Below are 25,473 nucleotides of genomic sequence, written 5' to 3'. Positions count from 1 at the left end.
TTATTTTAGAAATAAAACAGAATTAGTGGACTGGAGTGCATTATACTTTTAGTAATCAAATTAAGTTGCTGAGGGATGTGTTAGGAAGGATATCACTAGTCAAAGATCTGTGAAAATGTGACAATACTGAACTTGAGGCATGCAAGTTTAGACAAGGGTTGGCTGTCCTTTAGGCTGGAGAGGTACATCTGTGTTGCACACTGGTAGCAAAGAGTTACAGTAACTGTGGATTGCACACTGGTAACAAAGAATCACAGGATCCAGTGTCCCGAGACAGAAATGCTTCACAATGACACAGATTGCAGATTACTCCTTCTGCTGTAGTTGCAGGCGTCCTGTAGTCATAAAGTTGCTGTCCTAACTGCAGTGTGAGTCCATGTAATCAGTAAGTGTAATAAATCGTGCAAACTTCTCTAGAACTCTCCACTGTGTGACCTCGGAGGGAGGGAGATAAATTAGAATGGCTTCATGGTGATATATGTCTTCAGTGCCTCTTTAAAAGGATCCTATTGCAGCTGACCAATGAATGGATTCCTAATAAACTAGTACCAAATTCACTGTTTATATCATGTTCCATATTTTCAATCAATTTTGGGACTCTATTCCCTATAGAAGCATATCGTAATCAGAATAAAACACATTGAGACAGTTAGGTCCTTATAGGATTGCATCTGCTATATGATTTAATATTAATGTTTTGCTTTTGTCCTTTGTAGTGGCATTGGATTATTATTGATTGTACATTTTGTGGATAGATCATTTTTTAAAAACCTGTTTTTATTTGCCAGTGTCTAGAGTGTAGGGAGTGTGATTAGATTTATGTAATATTTTAAATGTGCATATATTTTTATGCTAATAAATTTGTGGTTTCTATAGTGCTTCATGGATATATTAATATTTAGTCTATACCCTTATATTGTGGTTTTCATATGATGAATGGTTGATCTCTAGTGCTGTATTATAGCATTTGTTTTCTGTGTACACTATGAGGGGAGAGAGCACTAACCACAAAGAATGGACAGCACACAAAGGGGGAGGGGGAGTGTAAGGGAAATGTGAGCAGATGGACACAGACGGTATAGCCTTGCATTTAATATCATCATCATCATCATCATTTATTTATATAGCGCCACTGATTCCGCAGCGCTGTACAGATAACTCATTCACATCAGTCTATCTGTCCCTAGTGATAAAAAGCATCTAAAATGAATTCAAACTATCAAGTTCCTAGAAGCTGCAGGGGGCCCTGGCGGAAACCAGGACACCATTCACTTACATCTCCCATATCGACACTTCTTGATTTATACTTTGACAACTGATTTCTACAGTGTATATGAAGGTTACCACATTTGATGTATGTGCGAAAAAATATTTGTGTAACGTCATGATAAACTGAAAAAAAAACATGGCCCTAGCAAAACTGGGCAGTGCCATTTCATCACCCACTGTCATCCAATTCACTGCAGCGCTCCCAAAAGGACTGGATTTTCTCCCTGACCCATTGTTATTAATTTGGAGTATGGCTTCCTGAGGCTTTCCACTTTCTGCTAAGACCCTTACAGATTTTATAAAAAACGTCCACGTACCTCTCCATAGTCCCATTTTTGGTGAGACAGTCGAAATGTTCAGTTCCCTAAAGTTTGTGACTTTGCTGTAACCAGTGCATGTTTGAAATTGAATCAGGAAGTGACTTGGACAGATAGGAAGAGTAGCTATCAGTGATGGGGCTTATTTTGTTCCAATTGATATGTACAAATGTTAGGAGGTGTAGGTCTGTGTGCATGTGTACCAATATTTGCCATGTGTATACTGGCATATATGTATGATAGTTGTTTTTAGCCCTGTGTTGCGATGGTACAAGCACAAGAGTGTTGTGTATCAATTGATGTTTATTACTGTCTAGTTTGTTGAAATGCCTTGTTTTGGGCAGCACTGTGGCTCAGTGGTTAGCATTTCTGCCTTACAGCACTGGGGTCATGAGTTCAATTGCCGACCATGGCCTTATCTGTGGGAGTTTGTATGTTCTCCCCGTGTTTGCGTGGGTTTCCTCCGGGTGCTCCGGTTTCCTCCCACACTCCCAAACTAGTAGGTTAATTGGCTGCTATTAAATTGACCTTGGTCTCTTTTGGTCTGTTTGTGTTTATGTTAGGGAATTTAAACTCTAAGCTTCAATGGGGCAAGGACTGATGTGTGTGAGTTCTCTGTACAGCGCTGCGGAATTAGTGACACTATATTAATAGCTGATGACGATTGATTGTATTCAATTCATCCCTCCCATTCCCCTGTCTCCCATTTCTCACACAGTGCCCTCCATGCTGCATTTGCTCCCCTTCACTTACCTTCCTATTGACTTCTTTCTTCTCTTCTGTCTTGTCCGTCGCGGCTCCTCACTGCAAATGTCCACTTTTTCTTTATGGACCATACTATGGTGCTCAGGGCCTGATCAACCACTAGGCTGACCAGGCTGCAGACTGGGGCGCTGGGTCCCGGGGGGCGCGGCGCTGCGGGTATTTATTTATTTATTTTCTTCATTCATTTTGTTTTTCGGGGTGGGGGAGGGGGGGGTCGCTGCGGGGGGGGGTGGAGGGCTCGACGATCAAAAGCATTGCCGGTCAGTGGTTAGCAACACACAGCCAATACCCAGGCTGCCTGTTGCTGTGCAGCAGACAGGAAGCAGGACGTCTTCACTTCCTATTTGCTGATCTGAGGAGAGGAGCGACGCTGGCACAACTACAGGTAAGTGAAGGGGGGATCTGCCCTGCATATCTATAGGGAGGGGGGGAACTGCCCTGCATATCTATAGGGAGGGGGGGGAACTGCCCTGCATATCTATAGGGAGGGGGGGAACTGCCCTGCATATCTATAGGGAGGGGGGGGGAACTGCCCTGCATATCTATAGGGAGGGGGGGGAACTGCCCTGCATATCTATAGGGAGGGGGGGGGACTGCCCTGCATATCTATAGGGAGGGGGGGGAACTGCCCTGCATATCTATAGGGAGGGGGGGGAACTGCCCTGCATATCTATAGGGAGGGGGGAACTACCCTGCATATCTATAGGGAGAGGGGGAACTACACTGCATATCTATAGAGAGGGGGGGGAACTACCCTGCATATCTATAGGGAGGGGGGGGGGACTACCCTGCATATCTATAGGGAGGGAGAGGGGGGACTGTCATGCATATGTATAGGGAGGGAGAGGGGGACTGTCATACAAATCTATAGGGTGGGAGGGGGGGGCTGCCATGAAAATCTATAGGGAGGGAGAGAGGTTGATATGTATGAAGGAGGGCAGAGGAGGGGGGCTGATATATGTGACTGGGGGAGTTTTGATGTGACGGGGGGATAGCTACAGAGTGGAGGTAAGGAAAATAGCTGCAAGGGGGTTAAGGAAAATGGCTGTGGGGGGGGGGGTTGTGGTTAAGGAAAATGGCTGCAGGGGGTATTTAAAAAATAGAGCAGCTTTGGGGGGCAGAATCTCATGATTGTGTGGTGGTCACATGGGTGGTCTTAGCAATCACTAGAATACTAAATACTAGTGAGATGGGGCTGGTAGAGGTTTGTATTTGATTGACAACAAATATTCAGATATTGCTTATATATGCCTGTCCAATGGGTACTTTTAGCTGGCCATAATGGAGTGTTTTGTTTTAACTAAAGGGCCTAATCATTCAGGGTTTGCATTATAATACATTTTTGCATTTTCAAAACAGGACGCCAACTTTCCAGAAGCCAGCAAGAGGATAACAAAGTTGCAAGAGAGAAGAGCAAGAACAGGTAAGAGACAATGGCACAATCTGTCTAAATTTGAATGCTGGAGAATACACCTGAACATTCATATTCAGGAGTGTTCCTATACACCTATATATTCGGAGGAGGGGGGGGGGGGGCGCTGCGGCCGTATTAGCCTAGGGCGGCCAAAACCCTTAATCAGGCCCTGATGGTGCTATACGTTGTCCTCCATGGGCTGACCCCATCCCCTTTAATGACTGACCACAACCCCTCTTACAGTTGGCCACACCCCATTGTAGTGGGCCCCTACCGCTGCATTTCCCCCGGTGGGCCCTTCATGTCCCAGTCCGACACTGACAGGATCTAAAGATTGCGCATTAGTAGCAAACAATCACAGGAGCTGAGGATTACCCATAGGCACACAGATAACAAAGTCATGTTAGCTGAAGGTTGCACACAAGTAACTGAGTGTCACAGTAGTAGAAGACTGCACATAGGTAACAAAGTCACAGTAGCTGAAGGTTGCACACTTGTAGCAGTGTCACAGTAGTTGGCGATTGATAACAAGATCACGGTAGCTTAAGGTAGAACACAATTCACAGTGTCACGGTAGCTGAATGTTACACAAAGGTAACAGTGTCTGGAAAAAGGGCCAGGATCAGGATAACAGGGCCAGAATCAGGATAGCAGAACCGAATCACAGAAAGAAAGCACAAGCTCCACAGGTAGCATGGATTTCAGAAAACAGATGGTAGTACAGTGATAACAAGGTTTGCAGAACACACAGGGTAACAAAGTTTGCAGGAACAGAAGCTCAGTTATGAACCACATGGGTTCACAAAAATCAGGCCATGATGTCTGGGAGAGTCAGAGTTTTAGAAGCCAGGCACAGATGGAGTTTGTTAACCGCTGGGGAATACAGCAAAGTGGAATAACTGCTGCACTGCTGGAATAGCAATAATTGCAGAGGAGCGCTTCTGATAGGAGTATGTTTCTGCAACAACAAAATTCTAATTCCACAGAGTTAAGAACTCCAAGTCCTGACAGTATCCCCCCTTCTTTCCTGGTGAATGTCCAGATGCCATCATGCACGTTACTGGTGGTCTGGAAAGGAGAGCAAAAATATGACTAGGTCCTCAGGCCTGGTCAACAGGTTTACCTTTAGGCAAGGGAGGCATCTCAGCTAGTTAAGGTAAAGGGAAGCATTGCACAGACCTTAGCAAAGTGGGCATCTTAGAAACCTTGGAGAAGGCAATCATCTTGGAGACTTTAGACAAAGAGCAGTTGTTTTGCAGACCAGGGACAAAATTAGCAACTGGACTTCCAGAAAAAGGAAGCAACGTTTGGTCCCTAAAAAAAGGAAGCAAATGGCTATGAACTAATCGGAAATGGAGTCCAAGACCAAGGTCAGTACTGGTTTAATTTCCTGAGAATTAGTATTAGGACTAATAATTTACCCTTAAGTACTGTGTTTCACTGGAGTCTGGAGTGTTATCGGATGCTGTTACAGAATGTATTTTCTGAAACTTAATGTTAAGGGAGTAATTGACCATTTAGTACTATGTTACACTGGAGGTTTGCAGGATGGTGTATCAGTAGCAGTAGGAAGGAAACAGGTATAAGGGCACGTGTTTGCTCACTCTTGTGAGCTGCACCATCTCATTATCAAAACAGAGAACCAGAGCATTTTTGTATGCTCTATTTCCAGTAGAAAAGATTAGGGGTGTTGTAATGACCTTTTCCAACTTGGTGTTTTTCGTTTTTGAAAAAGTAGATTACACAACAGAGGCAAAACACGGTTCTCTTGGGAAAAAAACTACAGATGTCAGCACAGCTGTTGATGAGGACTCTGTTGTATAAGCAGGAAAATGTTGTAGTTTATAAAATTATAAACATTTAACCAAGGAATTAACTAGAGATGCAATATTTCTATTTATTTATTCATGTTATTGAGATGAACAATGGCAATGGTTGCAAGGAAAGGGCACACAGGCGGTCGCATCCCGTGTCATGTGATGCGGCCGCCTGTGTGATGACGCGGCCGCATCCCATGTCATGGGATGCGGCCGCCGGTGAAAATCAGCGATTTTAACTCTGGGGGTGGCCGGCCGGCCTTCCAACCGGCCCTAACATCGGTGATTCTGGGTGGCCCAGGGGGCCGATGCCCCCCTGCCCCATGGCCCAGCCCGCCCCTGAGTACTGCTGCATTATAGCAGAGAACTCTGCAGCATGGAGTCCATCTGCCATAGTGACAACCAGTCCTAGATCATTCAGCATGGGGCTGAATTCCCTAGGTGGAGTGCATCTGCAAAAAAATACGTCCCTCCAGGAAAACCCAGCCCAGGGTTGAAAGCACTAAGACATCCCCCACACCCCTGGTGCAGTGGGTGTGGGACAATAAATATAATAAAAAATTGATTTAAGCATTTTTACATGGTGAACTACAAGTCACAGCAATACCTGGCAGCCTTAAAGTGCTTGGGTATGACAGACCGTTGGGCACTGTAGTGCTCCATGTAAAACTGCTGTAATAAAAGAAAACATACACCATTAAAATATAACATTTTATTAGAAATAAATACTTTACCGCACAAACCTAAATTCAGCAAGATCTACAATTTTCTGATTTTCTTCAATTTAACATTTTAGGTTTCTCTGCTATAGATCCACTAGCTGTGACTGACATAGCCATTTTTGGGGAGACCCCATGCTTTTCATATTCCTCAATTTTGCAAATACCAGCCTAGGCTATGAGTGCTAATGCTGGTAGTACTTTATAGGGTTTCGGGTACACACTTTTTAAATGTACTTATTTACAAAAAATGCACAAAACTTAGAAGATGATCCTCATCAACTTGATCATATCATACACTTCAAGTGTATCTCACTGAAACATATATATTTTACGCAGTATGCCTGCAGCTCTGTATACAACGTAGAATGGAATTTTTTTGGGGCACAATTTACACTTATGTTTTTGGCAAAATTTAATCCATCAGCCCCATGTGCACCTCAACTATGCATTTTGAGGTTTGGCCATGCTAGCAATGTGCATATCTGCTAAAGTGACACCTGAATAGTTTCTAGCATGACAGGTATATAACAACAGCACTCTGCTCACCTTGTATAACACTATTTGTAATGTTTTTGTTTTATATATTAATCAACTATTATTAGTAAAATTATAAACATTTAACCAAGGAATTAACTAGAGATGCAATATTTCTATTTATTTATTCATGTTATTGAGATGAACAATGGCAATAGTTGCAAGGAAAGGCTGTATGTGGGCATGCTATATTTAGTTATTAAGTATAGGACATGTCTGCTCAAAAACTAAGCGGAGCTCTGCGCCACCACAGAAGATTAAGGTACACGGAAACGGAGAAAGCCATGAATGCCTTGTGATAAGGATAATAGTACATAGACCACTAAACCACAAATTTCTTTAAAAAAAAAGCACATTTTCTACCCCTTCCTTTATATATATTTTGATATTTCTACCCATCAAATCTTGTTTTTGTATTTGGATGCAGAATCAGGCAAATTACTGTGGCAAACCCACATTCACCTGGAATATTCTGATTACTCATGTCCATACAATTATTCCCAAAAGATGAAGCAGAAATTTGCTCCACCTACAATAGTTGCCATCATGACAATCTAGCATGCTTGTATGTCTATGAAAACTGACATTTGCACAAAGTGAGGTGCGTTAAAAACAAAAACTGCATTTTCTTCTAATGAAATAATTTGCAAAAATCTGCTTTATTTTTTCTCATGCTCAAACTATATCTGGGGCTAGTTTTCATGTTATTGCTTTCAATTCTTAAATGCTTATCTCCACATTGTGGTGTTAAAGCAACTGTAAAGATATAATCAAAACAAAACTGTTGATTATAACCACATTTTTTTCCACATTGGAATTGATGTTCACAGAGTTAAAAGTTCTCTCAACAGTTATTTGTACACAACAATAAGCTTATCAAATCACTGGACACTAGACTTAGTCAACAAATTGATAAAAAAAACAACAGTTTTTCTGAAATAACTTCCTCTATTTTCCTCTAAGATTTCCCTAATATCAGACCTTTAGTTTCCATGTCCTAACATACTTTTTGCTTCTTTTTTAATGACACATACATTTAACGAATATAACTTTATTAGTTGGTAACATCTTTTGCACTTTGTACTGTTTTTGTCATTTTTGTGTGTGGCATGCTACTTTGCAAATCTTCTGATGAATTAAAACTGCACTTTTACTGCATAGCAGTTCCTGCACACATTACTATGCATTTTATTTCAATGACATCACACTAACTCTATATTGGTAACAGAGCTTCAAAACGGATGCTTATATTTATATATATATACATTTATCTTGCTGAATAAAAGAAGTGTTCCAGATAGCAACACCATAAGTATTTTCATTTGCCTTGTATGGGTTTCACTAATATTACAGTGCCTCAAACATGTAAACTTTAAAAAAGGCAGTTTGTTCTTGAAATGTGAAGTTAGAGTTGGCAGCCTATGATGGGATGACTAAGCAAATTCCTTATGAAGTGTTAAATAAACTTTACTGCAGAAACTTCACTTTTACTTAAACCCTTAAAGCTTGTGATTTGCACATTCCTGCATTCATTTGATTACTCTTACGCACTTTTTTGTATGGCTAGAACCATACTGTAATGCTTGGGATATGGGAATTTTACCTATTTGTTGCACTAATGTAAACCAGATGATGATAAAGTGGAGTCAATGTGGCTGTATGCTGGTATTAGTCTTTACAAGTGATCTGTGACCTTCCCTTTGTGTGAGCTTTTGTAAATTTTGGCTATTTTATGATTGTTGCAAAATTCATGAAATTGCTTCCATTGCAAAGTCATCTATATCCTTCATTGAAATAATATCTGGGCTTCTCGACCTGCTAACAATTCTGTTCATGCTTTGTGGAGTCCCTGTCATGCTCTGGTCACGGGAATTACAATCTATGAATTGTTGCATTTTTAAAGAATCTTCTTCTGTGTCGTTCCATGTCTTTGCCCTCTCTCCAAGGTTGAGACTACCTTGAGTTAATAGCTGTGAAGATCCCTTAAATGATTCTATAGAAGAAACTGGAACTGGGGTAAGCCGTGGATATACCATAAATGGACTATTTGACATTTCCAATGCTGGAGTTCCTCTCTCTGATGGAGGTAGGGACATTTGCAGGTATTTTCCTGTTTCTGGATCGAAGAAGGTTTTGATACGTAAATATACAGGAATGTCCACCACAAAGTACTGTCCAGAGTCAGGGTCCTGAAGTAGTTTGCGTTGGGTGATTGGAAGGGATGGAGTTGAGGATTCAGAAATTGTCTCTTCCTGCTGTAGGCATCTGGGTTTGGAGGAAGCCACTTTGAGATGTGTTTGTGGTGTAATTAAGGTTGGCATGACATTGGCTGGTGATGGAACATCTAAAACAATGTCACATTCCTGAAAGTCCCCATCTTGTATCTTGTGAGGAATCTCGGTCTTCCTGCGTTTTTTAGTGAGACGCTTTGCACGCCGTAAGGCTTTTTCTGTTTTGGGAGGAACAGCAGGTGGCTTTGCAGCATGCACCTTCTGTGATTCTAGAGATTGAGACTGCTCCTGTAGGTGTGTTGGAATTATCTTTTCAGGGATTGGGAACTTAAATTTTCCATTTCTCGAATTTATACCTGTTGAAGGCGGGCTTGGCATATCCTCTAATGCAGAAAGAGCTGTAGCAAAGCCAGAGCTTTGTGTATTCACAGACATAGGGCTTGCGACCATGGAGCAAGAAACACTCTCTGACATGGGACTGGTTATGGTGGAACAGGCAATGTGTTCTGAAAAGGACACAGCATCCTCAAACTCTAGCAATCCATTGTCAAGAGGAGAATAGTTTGTATTCTCAGTATCAAGAAGAGGATAACTCATAAGTTCTCCATTCACCAAGTCCTTCATGGACTCACTGACATTGTGTACAAGCAATGTGTTACACTCTGGTGACGGACCTGTGACCTCTGAGACACAGGTCTCAACTGGATGGAAAAAGGGTCCTCCAATGCCTTGTAAAAGGGTGTCATTGCAGATATTGTCTACTTTGACTGTTTCTGCATCTTCTTCAGCATTAACAGAACATAGTTCTGTGTTTTCTTTTCCCTCATTTTGAATTTTCATCTGGTTAAATCCTATTGCTCTTTGTCTTGGAGTTTCTGATGCAGGTCTTGTAGTTAGATGCTTTGGATTATTGCCTACATTATTCATTTCCATATTGTCTCTGCTGGATATGTCTGTATTTGTATCCTTGTTCTCTCTAATGTTGGGCTTTGTTTCTTTCAAGTCTCTTTTCCCCATTATAAAACTAATTTCTTCTCCTTTCTTGAAAGCTAGGCAATCTTCAGACAGACTTCTAAAAAGAGGCAGCCTTACTGACTTTGTTACCGGAGAAGATTTAATTTTATTGTCTTTTATGTGAAACAAGTTTGGTTTAAAAGGCGTTATGGATGATGGTCTTTTAAGATCCTCAGCACATGCACTTTCTACACTTTGCTCATCACTTGCCACTTTCTCTTTGCCTTCTTCTTTCTTTTCAATCTCTGCTTCCAGAAGCCCAGACTGTCCACTTCCTTCTATGCTGCAGTTGCTCACAGCAAAATATTGTAAATTGTCCTTTGTATCACCTTTTCTTACCACATTCTTTCCATCTTCATCTCTTTCCCCAATCCATTCTCTTCCTCTCTCTTGGGAAGAAGTAGATTGTTCTTGGTGGTTTGGTATATTTTCTACTCTTTTTTCTAACAAATACTTTTCTGGCATGAAAAGAATATCTGTATGTTCATCCTGCTTAAACTCTTCTCTTATATTTTGTTCTTGCATTAAATGAGATCCTTCTGCAGTGTGAATGCAATTTGAGCCATCTTCAGTAAGTTCTTTTTGTTTCACATTTGTATCTGTGTCTTCCTTGCAATAAAGGTTCAGTGAAGGATATTCCAATTCTTTCCTTTTATGATTGCCAGTGGGACTGAGACAGCCAGAATCCACTTTCTCCTCAATGTTAGCTGCATTTGTATGAACTTTTTCTGTAGGGATTTCTACATTCTGCAGTATTTTACTTGACATAACCTGTGGTGGTGAGCTCAAAGATAAATAGTTATCAGATGCATTTCCAAGAATATATGGTTTAATTTCTCGTTCAGGACTTTTGTTCAGTGCACATGGTGTATGGCTCAGATCTTCCCTTTCTGACACCAAATGATTTGTTTCCAGCAAAGGAATATTGTGAGTGACATCCTCTTGTACCCTGACATCTGCTGCCAGATTATTTTCATGCCCATTTCTACCATTTATTGCTGAACTGTAAGTGCTTTTGACTCGTTTCCTCATGTCTTTCAGGTTGAACAGTAGACCTGTTGCCTTGGACTTATAATCATCTCTCTTGTGATACAAAGTAGCTTCTACTTGGTCTTGATCTTTAGTTGTAATGATATCAGCAGGTGGAGGTGTTATCATCATAGGGTGCTCTTCCAGGGCTTCTTGTATGTTTTTCCTTCTTATAATTGGAGTTAAAAGATTTGTGATGTTAAAAGAGGAGATACTAGGCTTTTCTTCGGAAAATTCTTCTTTATTCAATGACAACTTTTCTTGGCACTGAGGTATAACTGTCTCTTTCCTAGTCATATTTGTATGGAGCAATTTTTCCTCAGCTTCCATTTTAGGAATATGCTTTGTTCTCCTCCATGGAGGTATGTGACCTTTACTAATTGATAGAGGGATGCAGTTTGAAGATGTTGTAGGTAGAATAGTAGGTACACTCTCTGTGGTGTCATCTTTTGGTAGATCTATCATATTATGTTTCTTTACTTGTAAATTAAGTGGTATTACATCTTTAATGGCTTCTTTTTCCATTTGCTGTATCAACGTTTTTATTCTTCCAGATGGTGGCACGTATTTATCTGGTACTTCAACTTTTTCTTCTTTGCCTGTTTCTGAATTTCCTACTTCTTGTGGGGAAACTACCTTTACTTTAATAGCCTTATTTTGTTTTACAAATGTTTGAGATGTATTGCATACTAGTTCTGCCTCTTGACTTGTAGACAACTCATGTTTTAGCTTTTGTGGAGACTTAGATTTGGTCAATGTATTCATCCAGTTTGGGTGCTCTTTAGATGATGGTTGTCCTTCATCTACCTGCATATTTTCTTCTTGTATTCTAGTGTTTAATGGAGCCCTTATAGTCCTATGGTTAGAGTCTCTATTTTGCTTAACTACTTTTTTGTTTGGAAGTGGGGGAACAGTCCTTAGCATTTGAATAGCATCATAGCTGCTAGACAATGTAGATGCGGGGGAGGCCCAGCCTACATCTAGTCCTGCATCCCTTGTTCTTATTCCAGGTAATGCTCTTGATAGTAAAGGAGAACATGGGGTTGCTGTTCTCAGAATAGGAGGTGTTCCTGGGATTGAACTGTCACTTTCATCTCCTCCAATAACTTTCTTGTTGATATCACTCCATGATTTAAAGGCACTATTTTCACTGTGTAGAAAAGTTGTTCTTCTCAATGAGTCCTTTTTTTTCACAACTTTTTTTAACTGATCAGGTAAAGGAGACTCTGAAGAGCAAGGAGACCCTGAGAGCGGGGAACAAATTTCAACTTTAGATTCCAAGAATACCTCCCTGGCTGTACGCCTGTGCAAATGATGATTTTCATTTAAACCAGTATCAGCTGGATTGATAGATTCTAGTGCCTCATTATTGATGTCAATTTTTTCTACAGTCTCACATACAGGTTTGTCTTCCATAGTCAACTTTCCTGTTTGAGAACCTGTAGGCAAGGGTATTTTTGTGTATAAAGGTGATTCATCTGGTATTTCATTTTCAATATTATCAAATGTCTTTATTAGAGATGACACTTTAGAGCGTTGTTTGTAGGCTCTTGGCTCAGGGGCACACAGTTTGTTGTTGCTTGTGTTTGCATCAATCAACCCTTCCTTTGCATAGTTGAGCAGTGGTTGGAATGTTGGAGCCCACTTTCCTCTCTGGCGTGGAATTGTGGGTAATTGTGCCAGGGGCTGAGTCTTTCTGACTGAAAGGTTAAAAATTCCCAGGTGGTACTTTGTGGAAAGTGGCATTCCCCTAATGGGGGAGGGCAGTTGGAAAACATCATTTAATGGTTCTTCCTCAGCAACACATAAGCTCCTAAAAGCTCGGTCTGTGAAACTGCTCACTTCCCGGTCCGTATCATCCATTACACCCACACCATTTGTTCCAAGGCCATCTACCTGTCTCTTATGCTTCTTGTAACGAAGCATGTAAGCAACTGGTATCTTCCTAATGTGGACAGCAATTGAATGACGATGCTTTCAGAGTCTCAGTGGATCCCTCCTATGGGTAGAAAAAGAACACTGGTTAAGTTCATTTGAATTGCATACCTCTCACACATACTAAGTTATAACAGCATTTTGAATTACATCTTTTGTTTTTTTATTTGCAGCAAACATTGATAGGTACTTATTATTAACCTTGGTGCACCTAATTAACCATTAAATAAAAGCATAAATGTTATATGTTATGTTAACTATCATGGTTAGCAAACTGCTAAGAATGTTCCAGTGTGTTTCTTAGTACTTTTCTAGACAGTTATTCACAAAATAATACTGTCATAACTAATGAGCCTGATTATTATACAATTTTGAGGACTGCCATGAGAATCACAGATGAGACTGGAATTTAAACATTTTGGGCCTGATTTATAGTTAGATCCAACTTCAAATATGGTCCATAAAAATGTGCTTTACTGTATGGTGCATGTACAGTAAAATGTTGCTGGAACAGGTTTTAGCATCTTGCCTTTGGAGCCCCTTATGCTTGAAGTGCAAGTTGAGTAAAGTAGGGTCATGCACACCTGCACATGTACGTGTGTAGAATGTCACACAGAGATGCAGCCTAGTTTGGCCTGGCCCAATCTTCATATACACCTTTTAGGAGCCTTATCTATTGAGTGATACATAAAAACATTATAGTATATCTGAACATTCATCTGAGGATAATAATGGCACAGAAGGATCAATAAGAGACAATAGATTTTTCTACAATGCATTTATACTTTTTCTATCGAATATTTTTGTTTTACAGTATTCCCTGAAATATCTGTGAGAAAAAAGAAACAAATCGATGAAAAAGAAGGATGCAAAAGAAATCTAAATGTTATAGAATAATAGAGGAGATGAGAAAATAACATTTTAGTCAAAACTTAGAATTATTAATTTGTCTAATAAAACTCTGAGTAATAAACATTAAGCTGCCTAACAATCGTTAGGCAGCTTAATGTTTCTTTACTTCACTTCACTTTACATAGTGCCCTTGACAAGTGTACAATTAAATTAGAAATAAAGACATGGGAGACTTGCTTGGTGGAAAAATTTTATTAAAATAAATCAACTAAACTGAAGGTGAAGCAAAAAGCATGGCCAATTAGCTATCAGACATTCCTCATACCATAAAATATGGCGACCAATTGCCCACAGATGCTTTTAGGCCGTGCTGTCCCACTTTCCCTTGTTTGATTCAGTAGCTGGGACCTGCCTGCACAGATGGTGCCCCATAACCATAGATTGTAAGCTTGCAAGCCGAGTCTTCTTACCTCACTGTATGTATATATTACCCATTATCATTTTATTACTGTGTTTGTTCCCAATTGTAAAGAGCTACGGAATTTGCTAGTGCTATATAAATAAATGTTGATGTGCTGACATTGGCCTTAATTTTTATAATAAGCTCCATGGCCTTCAACTCTCCCAATCATTCCCTCTTAGATGTATAATCAGTACACCAAAGCCACAAATTTGGTTTTTGCAATCAGCAAGCAGGGATGTCCTCTGCATATCCTTAACCATCTAACATTCCTATCCCCAATGAAAATATGCATGTTATAAGATGCAGGCTTTTGCTGGCCCAATACACAAATTAATGCTCTACAATCCAAACCTTCTTGACATCCCGGCTTCCACCTGTAACATGGTGGGCGCTCACGGTGTAGTAATTAATGTACAATCAATGAAACTATTGAATGAAAGCAGCATACATTTTTCAAATAAAGATAAAGCTTATCTGTCATATGCTTGATGGATGTACTGCAGACAGGATCCTCTTCTCTCTATTATTATCAATTAATTACCTGTGAAGGAAATACACATCGAGAAGACAACTGGCCATGTGTAAAATCTTTTAAAACAGCCAATTTTTATTTTGAAGTAGGTTATAGACCCTTACAAAAGGTGCCATAAAAACAGCGCTTATCTTAGTCCATGGTGATGTAGATACCAAGGAAGAACACTTGAAGCATTCCAGATCAGCAGGTGTAACAGTTCCACAAATATCACACTGGCAATAAAATATCACTCTAAAAGATGACTAAAAATAAACTCTACATGTTTCGTTCTTTCGAACTTCATCAGGGTTACTTCCAAGGGATGTTCCTCCTTGGTATCAACATAACTGTGCTCTTTCTTCCTATGTTTTTGTATACTAGATTATTTCATTTTGGGTGTGGATGTTTAGAAAAAAGGAGCTGCTATTTGTCTTTGGACTTTATTTATATTTTATTTTTTATGGTTTATATGTAGGGAATTGTTTAAGAATTTAGTGTATGTAATTTGTAGCACAGCAAGGAAACTAAGAAATTGTTTAACATGGAGGTATAACACACTGAAATAAACAGCCTTCAATTAAAAACAAGAACACACAAAAAATATTGGAAAATCCAGTAAATACAGCAGGCCTAGCGGAGGAGTCCTTTGTAAATCACTCCTCATGCCAACTAGAAGGTCAAGGCCCAGCACACAAATCTCCTTTGAGGTAAGCTTTGAAGCCAGCAGACTCAGCAGCACCCGTAAATAGCTGGAAGTTACAGTTAGGCATGAGAGGAGGAACGCACAAGTGAACCCCATTAACATGTTGGATAAACACCCACCAAACTATTAAATTCTCCTTTTAGTTCCCAAGATAGCCTAATGTAATGGCGTGCTTTTAAACACCCCTGCTGTAGCCCTTTCAAACATTTTACAAAATTTCCTACCCATCGGTATTACCCTGCACGAAACATTGTAACATAGTTGATACATAGTAACATAGTTGATGAGGTTGAAAAAAGACACCAGTCCATCAAGTTCAACCTATTTTGGATCTCCTGTGATCCTGCACTTATATTTGAAATTGATCCACAGTAAGCAACCGCCAATCTGTTTCAATTGTGAAAATCCCCCCAGACTCAATATTGCAGTCCTATTTTTACCCTATATCCACTACTATCCTTCCTTTTAATTAACGGTCGTATCCCTGGATACACGTTTCCCGCTAAAAATTTGTCTAACCCTTTCTTAAACACATCTATTGAATTTGCCATCACAACCTTCCCTGGCAATGAATTCCATATCTTGATTGAACCTGCTTAAGGATAACATTACTAGCCCCCTTAAAAATATCCAGCAAACCCTTCAATTTAATAACCTTGGCAGATGGCAACCTGCAACAACCTGCTTTTGCATCGATTGCAATTCCTAAATATGATAATTTGTCTATCGGACATTCAGTTTTGTCGACTGCTATGAGCAGTCCAAGCCCTATGGACAAAGTCTGTGTTGCAAACATAACCTGGCCACAAGTGTCAGAACCCTACAAAAAAAAAAAATCATCAAAGTAGTCTGCCACACCATGGTGCCCTCTGTACGTGCCAAAATGCACCAGTGAAAAAAAGTATGCATATTACACTGCACCACCAATGGGCAAGCATTTATTAATATACAAACTATTCTTAAGTTTAAAACTCATGAATTCAAATTAAACAGGATGCAAAGGAAGGAGAAAAAAGGCTGATTCCACTGTTATCATGATCATCAAAGCCCTTCTCCGTAGCTTGTAACAATCTCCAAAGCATCCTTAAAGACTGATACACTACCTAGCAATCATATTCATTGCATCATTTACTGACCTCCCTCATCAGGTGAGAGAGGTGCTGAATATTTTGGACATCTCCCCTACGAGGGACAATATAAGACATGGTAAAGGGGGTGACTGAAATGGCCCACATATCCTCTCCAACTAGATGTCCCACAAAACCTTTTCATTCAATACGTCTCCCGCTGACTTTGAATTCTACAGAGAACCAACCCAAATTTCTTCTTTTTGCATTGGCACCTGGAAACCTTCAAAAAATTCCCTACATAAAAATTGTGCTGTTGGGAACACTTACCAATTTCTTTAAGCTCTATGGGTAGGGCTGCTTTACTGAGCAGGACCTCCGATACATGCGCACTCTGCTGGAGCCTGACCTGTCCACCTATTGCAGTCTTTTTAGGTCCCTTCCATGCCCTGTACAAGTATGCCTCAATCTGCGGGCTTCGCCATTTTCAAAATGTCTGCTGTTGAATGCAAAAACATTTCCTTCTTGCAGTATAGAGTGTATCAGGCCTCCCCTGCCCTGCTCCACAAGGACCAAACTTCTTGAACAAAAGACCTAGGCTATGTAACTTTCAAATAGAATTCCACATCCTCATTGCAAAAATGTTGCTTCTTGCAAAAAGCCTTTTTCATACCGCCTCCATATATTCCCATTGGACTTCATGTACATGTATTTTATACTATTCATAAGTTCCGTGGGCCTGGACTCCAAATAACAGGTCGAAAAAACAGCAATCAGTTTATGTAACTTCTATAAACATCTTCTATTCCTCCTCTCCCTTTAGCCATCCAATAAGACTTATTTCACTTTGCCTGTTATTTCAAACATATATACAAACTTTCCTTAATATATCCTGTTTTTAACTCTCTTCCTGATGTCCCTTAGAACCATTATGTTGGCACAGGACACAACCTCCTCACCAGCACTACTGTTCAGCCCCTTACCTTTTCTGTTACTATGGTGATTACCTAGCTTCCTCTCCAGGAGATGCATGAGTTTCTCATTTTTATTCCTAGCTTTGATGGAATCCTTGCAATCTGTGGAGCTGAAGGCAATAAACTAAATTCTACCAAGTGGTCACCAGATGCCTGAGATTCTTCTAAATCCTGATGAACCAAACACATGGCTGATGAGTTTGCAGACACATTGATTCCTCCGACTTGACACTTGGGAAGCTTCCACATTGCTCAACTTTGCTGAACCCTGCAATGCTCTTTGGACCAGGAGCCTTCCTCCAAAACCAAAAGAAGCTACAAATTGCAGAACCCACCTTGAGTACCCTGTCCAGGCAGGGGACATACACCAGTTGATCAATTCGGGCGTGTCAAGGCCATAAGCCAGGACAGGTCAAGACAAACCAAGAGCACCTTGCTCAAAAGGGACAGGATCTGTATCTTGGTTTTCCATCAACTACCCATGTTGGGACAAGGGGGAACTTGACTGTTGTTCATGATAATTGGTGGCCAACTGGGTGGTGGGAAGACCAGTGAATAATGGGAACAACTGGAGGACCCTACACTAGGGCAGAAGAAAAGGGGGTGACCTGGGCAGGGTTTTGGGTAATGATTGGGGAGGGGGAAACATGTGGGACCAGGGAAATTAATGATGTGGTTGGAGCCAACTTGGCAGGGTGGAAAACAAAATGCATGGCGGGGGCTGGTATATTTTGTTGCAGTTGGTTGAGTTATGAAGGGACAATGAAAGATTGGTGAGAGGCTGCAGGTTTGGAAGGGGTGTAAATGGTATGGCTTGGCTGGGTGGGGAAAAATGAAGTATAACCTGTGGAACCAGATAGCGGTGGGGCAACTGTACAGGAATCTGTGAAGGCATGATAATGAAGGAAAAACTGTAGGATTGGGAAAAATGGGTCAAACTGTGCAAATACGGTGGAACAGAACTGCAATTTGAGATGCTCAAACACATACCTGCAGGATACCAACTTGTAGGGGTCTCTGGCCACAAGGAAATGTGTAAACGGAAACAGATGAAAGGGGAACTGGGTTGGCCATAGCTGGAAGATCAAATGCGAGGCAGGTATACAAAGTAGGAAGACTGACAGATGCTGGTGACTTAGATTATTGGAACCCAAGCCCATAGAATGCAGATGGTGGCCATAGGACTGGCCAGGATGAAATTTCCAAAGACAAATGGAAGAAACACTCACCTCAACTCGAGCTAATATAAACTTCCCTCAACCCAGAATGTCCCCTTAAACCACATTTGATTGGCCATCAACCAGTATATATACACAAGCAGACAGATTAACTTTTGCAGGGGACCAATGCAGGATCTATAACAACCTTGGTGCTTATACGTCTCTAGTCCAATTGCCAGCCTTCAGTTTGCTAAGGGTTGTTTTCCCCAACTAATGGTTTCAAAAGACCTGTGAGAGAAAGTTAAGTTTATTTCTGGGTGAACAGATTTGCCCACAAATTAAAGTTTTTACAGATTTAGTAGAAGAGATCTTTATTGTCAATTTAAAACCAGTACACTATAAAAACAAATCACATTGCTTTGAAGTACATTTGAAAATAGGGGGTATAATAATTAAATCATCAGATAAAAGAAGAAATGTAGCCATTTGGTGTATTGTTGATTTTTTAAACAGAAACTTATAGACAACTAAACAACATCAAATGTTATAAATGCCTTTTGCTTAACCCAAATTATGATTTTAAAGCCATGTATTGGTCCTTTATGGGGCCTTTAAAAGTTGGATATAAGAAAGACACAATTTACATTTTTAAATGTAAACAATCCAAAAATTCCTTCCTTTTATATCCTTCCTAAGGTACACACAAATCAAACTAAACTTACTAGTAGGCCCATACTAGTTAGTATTTATTGGAAGTCTCACAGAACAGGCTAGTAAATTTATAGGCAAACAACTAAGAAGTTTTGTCATTTCCCTAACATGGGGCCTGAGTCATTAAGGGACGTATGTCCTTTTTGTGTGCGTATAGTACGCAAAAGTCTTGTGCGCACGCCCAGAAAAGGAGCGTTCGTCTGGGCACGAACGCAGAATCTCCACATTTGCACAGACAATCACCACTTACAACGGCCTGCGATTTTGGCGCTTGAAAAGGGCTGTGATGGGGTGTGGTGCCGTAGTCAATTCACAATGAAGGCGTTCCCATGTAGTACTTTAAAGTGTTAAGATTCATGTCTTAAGTTTTATAGCTAAGTAGACATATTACAATGGAGCATTGCAATATAATTCCCAGTTACATTCAATTGTGATGTTTAACTTAAAATACCACCTGGACAGCTACCCATATAAAAAGCTTTTCAAAAGATTTACCCTTGGGTCAAAATAAATTGAATATATTATGTAAGCTTCTCTGAAGTGATATCTGTGTTATTTCTAATTTGTACATTTGCCACTATTTGTCATCCAACATGTTGGTTCTGTTCTTGATGGAGCTACAATTATGTCACTCATATTTTTCCCCTTTGTCCTTCTTGTCACCTCTTCTAGGAGATAATGCTTACCTTCGCCCTTGACTCCTCACTCCTCTTTTGAACCCACGCATGGAGCAGGAGTTCGCATACAACTCCGCACATACAGCCAACCGATCAGTTGTGGAGCGGGCATTTGGTCTTTTAAAGGCCAGATTCCGTTGCCTAGATCAGTCTGGTGGTGCTCTAATGTATGCTCCAACCACTGTGTGTGATATCATTGCTCTGTGTGTGGTGGTGCATAACATCGCCATTAGGAGTGGGGTTCCTTGGGTGGAAGAGGCCGAGGATGCTGGCCAGGAAGTGTTAGATGCTGACCCCAGCCCTCCTGAATCGGTTGATGCTGTCTCCTTTAAAGAATATGTCCTGGACACCTACTTTTCTTGTAAGTTTGTTTTTAACTAAAGAAAACATACATAACTAAGAAGTATATCATTATATATTTAATTTACAATGTAAGGAAAATAAAAAAACCAAAACTTTACTTTGATTTGCGTGGCCTCTTTGGTGGAACAATAGTTGCTGCTGTTCTTGGATGAGTCTGGCTGCGGGTAAACCATGATGTGGAAGGCAACAGTGGGGAGGAAGCAGAGCGTTTGTGTGCAGCAGCGGGCGATTGTGTGGAACGGGTGACACAGGGTGCACAGGTGGCAGAGATGGCAGGAGGGGCATAGATGGCAGAGATTGTTTGACGGATTGTAATGGGTATATTTCTCCTTCAAGAAATATATAGGTCAGTATATAACTCTGCCCAGCAGGTGGCGCTGCAGCTTGGTTTTTTTTTCCACACACGCCACTAGGCATTTATATAGTAGATATATATATATATATATATATATATATATATATATATATGTATTTATATATATATATATATATATATATATATATATATACCTGGAGCTGTGATAGACTCCATGACGGGTAGGCTACGTCCAGTGTCAATGAGGCCCACACCTTGCCCCATCTCCACATCCAAGCAGGCCAATGCCCTGGTCCCCAATTAAGTGAGTTCCAGTTGGGCCGGGGGACCACCGCCTGTTCTTTGTGCATGCCTCCTGTGCTCTGTGAGTTTGTCCTTAAGGCGAAGCTTAAAGTCTTGCCACTTGTGTGCAAAATAGACACATTAGAGGAAGAAATTATCCCCAAAACCTTCACACATTTAATATAAGAACAAAGTGCTAATTGTTTCACAATTCCATATTTACCTTTTTTGAACCTCATTCACCTTGCATCTTATTGGAGCCACGGCATTGACCTCATTTTTTTATTTCTTCCCATATTTTGGATTTTGATTCTGCCGAGAGCTGACGCAGAATGGAGTGGAGCCTATCAACAGCCAATTTCACCAAAATGTCGATTTCGGCATTAGTGAAATTTGGCTTGCGTTTTATTTGGGCCGCAACAGAGGATGATCCGAAAGGCTGACTTACCTCTTGTTCAGACATCTCTACAGATTCAAATAAAATAAGTTTAGTCCATCACTATACAAAAAGGCACACATCTAGGGCCATCTAACTTACCTCAAAATGGAGGATGATACTTTGATGTAAATTTACTGTTAATCAGACTGTTAAACAGAAATGTCAATGAAAGCTAAAGAGCAAAAAAGAAAGACAAATTATTCCTTCTCCTTATATGCTATGTAAGGTTGCACACCTAGGGCCATCTTACTTACCTCAAAATCAACAGGTCAAATCCTATTCCTAACAGCAAGAACTTGTCAGCCATGCATAAATTGTCAGGGCCGACTATGGAATGCAGTGTGAGTTTTATAGTAGATACCGGTGCTAGGCGCCAGCACGCTAGGCCCACCCATTGGCAGGAAAGTCCATTTAATTGACAGGTGAGTCAGCCATCTTACTAATGGTTCTGCACCTGACGTACAGACGCACCGACGTGTACTGAGTACTAATAGCTAGGCAGGATATTGAAGTGTCTCATTTTTCAGAGAACATGCGAGCAGCTACTATCTCACTTACCGAACTGCGGGTCCTTACAGCAAAACTGGACCGTTGCTTTCAACCCGCAAGTCGGTATGTGAGCAACCACGAGAAAGTCAATGACTATTAAGCCGTACACAGGCATCTGCTCATGCAATTGGGCAGTCGGCGCTCCATCGTCCAATTGCAGCGCAGATGAAGCGATCTGTGGAGAAGACAGCCCGACCTCCTTGCAAAATTAAGGGCAGAAATAGATGCTCGTAAAAACGACCAAAACACAGTATTATATGCAAATGGCTCACCACACAGAAAACATTGAGACATGTTTGCAAAGGCCTCTTTTGTGTTCATTCCCTACTAATTTTCATATCATTAATATAATACATCTACTATTACATACTATTATATACTTTTTTGTGCTTATTATGCTTCTTTTAATGCATTTCATTTGTGAAAATATTTGTGGTCCCATGGACAGTGTTTGTCATTGTTTCAAATCTTAACCATTTCATTTATGGAACATGACTGGTATTTACCATTGAAAGCAACCATTAGCTGCATGTTTGTATATTTTGCACATTATAAAAAAATTAAAACAAATATAACACATCCTGCTCTCCAACAGGACGCCAACGCAGCTACCGCCATCACCGCCACAATGAACAAGAGGAGGTGGTCCCACAGGAGGCTCCAGGGGTGGTCCAGGAGGAGCTGGTAGTGGCAAGGGAACAGCCACAGGAAGAGGAGTCAGCAGTGGCAGAAGACCAGCTTTCTATGTCCCCAGTCCTCTTCCAGAGCCAACCTGAACTCCCCTCTCAGCAGCCACAGGTGCTGGTGGAAGAAAGTAAGTACTGGGTAATTGTCATATAGTGGAGTTTTGACATTTTTTGTTTTCTCAAAATAAACGTTGACATGAGAAACAGTTTCCCCTGTCCATTCACAGTATAGGCCATCCTAAGTTACCCCAATGGGGAAACTGCTCCCCCCCATTTCTTGTTTTGTGTGAAGCTGGCTGTATGGAAAATTGCAGCCTAGAGGGTGAGACTCTGCTTGGCAACAATTGCAAGGAAAAAATAAAAAAAATAGGCAAACACACACAATTATACTATTAACTTCTAATTACTACTGCGTTCAGCAGAATAAAAAACTTTGGGTCAGTTTTTTGGTAACATCCCACCTCTGCACTATACCGAGCATGAAAAATGCATACCCATATGTACAGGGACCTAGACCTAGCATTTTACCACATGAATGTATTAAGAGAGCATTAACTAAATTTTTGCATTTCGTTTTTTGCAGCTGGCGAGGAGTTGATGGTTGCAACCACACAGTCAGAGGCTGGTGTATGAACTGGAAAAACAAGAAAAAAAATACAAAAAATATAAACAAAAAGCAAAAAAAGAGCAAAAACAAAAATTAAATATCTAAAAAACTTATTAAATAAGTTCTATTGAATTTTAAAATGTTACTTAAATTGTTCATATTGTTTTTGTTTGAAGATTAAAATTGCTTATTTTGTTAGAAAAACTGGTGTGTGTGTGACTTGATTTATAAATTATTATTATTATCATTATTAAATTAAGTAAAGCAATGGGTTAAAAGGCAATGGAGGAAGAGATCAAGCACGGTATAATAGGGTCACACCTCGCATTAATGCCAGGCTTAGTGGCAAAGTTTACCGATTGTAGAGACAGCAACCACCTATTCATGGGTGTCAGGGCAATAGGCATGCTAACACGTTGGGATTCAGAGACCATTGGTGGTATAGGTGAACAAACAGCGCTGGGGTCATGAGTTCAGTTCCTGACCATGGCATTATCTGTGTGGAGTTTGTATGTTCAACCCGTGTTTGCGTGGGTTTCCTCCGGGTGTTCCGGTTTCCTCCCACACTCCAAAAACATACTTGTAGGTTAATTGGCTGCTATCAGAATTGACCCTATTCTGCCTCTCTCTGTCAGTGTTTGTGTTAGGGAATTTAGACTTTAAACTCCAATGGGCAGGGACTGATGTGAATGAGTTCTCTGTACAGCGCTGCGGAATCAGTGGTGCTATATAAATAAATGGTGATGATGATGATGACAACAACAAGAGGGAACACATATTTTAATGTTCATTGCAACCACCACTATATAACAAACAAGGGTTGTCAGTAAAACATGAACGCTTGAGCGATACACCAATGATGTTACTATGGCATTCAAAAGCGTAGGTTTCGTTTCTGTACTTGCGTATAGCAGAACATCATAGTATTTGCTGAAGTGCATGGGCATGAACACATACGGTAGGAACAGTTGCACCTGAAGTCATTAAGCAGCGTATGTGACAATACGTGTCTTGTTGACTTAGGCCGCTCGCAACCACCAGGTACGTGCATCATTTCACGTACGTGCGCTGCGCTCAGTATGCATCTCTTAATGACTCAGGCCCCATATGTACAAGACACATATAAATGTTTCAACGAATAAAGGTTGCTGAATTGCCATGTGTGATATAAAGTCACCTTATATCATATTCAGTTATTTGTCAGGTAAAATGTTAATACTTTTTGGATATGAATGAATCAGATTATTTTAATGAATCAAAGAATTGGTATTCTATATTTTGTTGCAACTAACTCTTTTCTATTCAATGATAAATCATTCCTACAAATACTTGGATCACTGATTATATGGATAGAGATTTGAAACTCTTCAAATAAAATCCTAACAACCATAATTTAACATTGACCTATTCAGCCAGTAACATTTTTACCAATTTTTCCAACATTATATTTTTGCAAATTTAGACACAGATTTACTTTTTTGCAAAAAAAACCCTGATAACAGCCTGTTACATCCCAACAGTTCACCATCAAAGGTCTAACCTAAAGGATTTTGTAAAGAGATCAGAAGAATTAAGTAAAAAATTATGTGATAACAGCTATAATAAGTGGCATAAAGGTTTATTGATAGAAGTTGGGGCACACACACTGCTCCCCTATGCCTTTGTTCAGAGCAGGAACTCAAAACATAAGGGGGCATGGGTCCAGAAAAATATATTTTTTCAGTATATAATAAATAAAAAAATAAACAAATTGGGCACACCTGGATAATCAAAGATTTTGATCAAATTGACACCACTCTGGTAATACATTGTCTAATTTGCTATAACAAAATGCTGTATCGATATGCCAACCACACCTTCCAAATAAAGGCTCCTTGAGCGCATAGGGAGTATTAAATACATAGTTTAAAATATTTTGCAATGGAAAAAATTAGACTTAGAATTAAAGGGCGAGACATGACACAAACACTACTTAGCAGATAAAGTTATATTTATTTTATATATAGAATAGATTCTGTTGTGTTATATTATAGTAAAGTAAATTGTTAAACGTATTTAGGAAA

General features: G+C 40.1%; 1 protein-coding gene and 1 long non-coding RNA gene across 7 annotated transcripts in view; one reads left to right on the top strand and one right to left on the bottom strand.

Moving 5' to 3' along the window:
- Positions 1-272: 272 nt before the first annotated feature.
- On the top strand, positions 273-23,503 carry LOC142161493 (uncharacterized). 3 transcript variants are annotated; one of them, XR_012693413.1, is made up of 4 exons: positions 273-368; positions 20,164-20,529; positions 22,713-22,931; positions 23,387-23,503. It is a non-coding gene; the product is annotated as an uncharacterized LOC142161493 (long non-coding RNA). The 3 variants fall into 3 exon arrangements; XR_012693412.1 differs by having other exon boundaries at positions 273-385; XR_012693414.1 differs by lacking the exon at positions 273-368 and adding an exon at positions 4,739-5,135.
- C6H10orf71 (chromosome 6 C10orf71 homolog) overlaps positions 6,280-25,473 on the bottom strand; it is an 86,785-nt gene continuing 67,591 nt past the window's right edge. For 3 of the 4 annotated variants that reach the window (XM_075217171.1, XM_075217169.1, XM_075217172.1), the window contains one exon: positions 6,280-13,111. In XM_075217171.1, the coding sequence (XP_075073272.1) occupies positions 8,587-13,038 (4,452 nt within the window). In that variant the 5' untranslated portion in view covers positions 13,039-13,111 and the 3' untranslated portion in view covers positions 6,280-8,586. Of the gene's footprint in view, positions 13,112-13,631; positions 13,721-25,473 lie in introns of all 4 variants that reach the window. The other variant, XM_075217170.1, reaches the window with a different exon arrangement.

The sequence above is a fragment of the Mixophyes fleayi genome, chromosome 6, assembly GCF_038048845.1.
Source record: "Mixophyes fleayi isolate aMixFle1 chromosome 6, aMixFle1.hap1, whole genome shotgun sequence".
NCBI classification, from domain to species: Eukaryota; Metazoa; Chordata; class Amphibia; order Anura; family Limnodynastidae; genus Mixophyes; species Mixophyes fleayi.
This window is presented reverse-complemented; position numbering and strand designations above follow the sequence as displayed.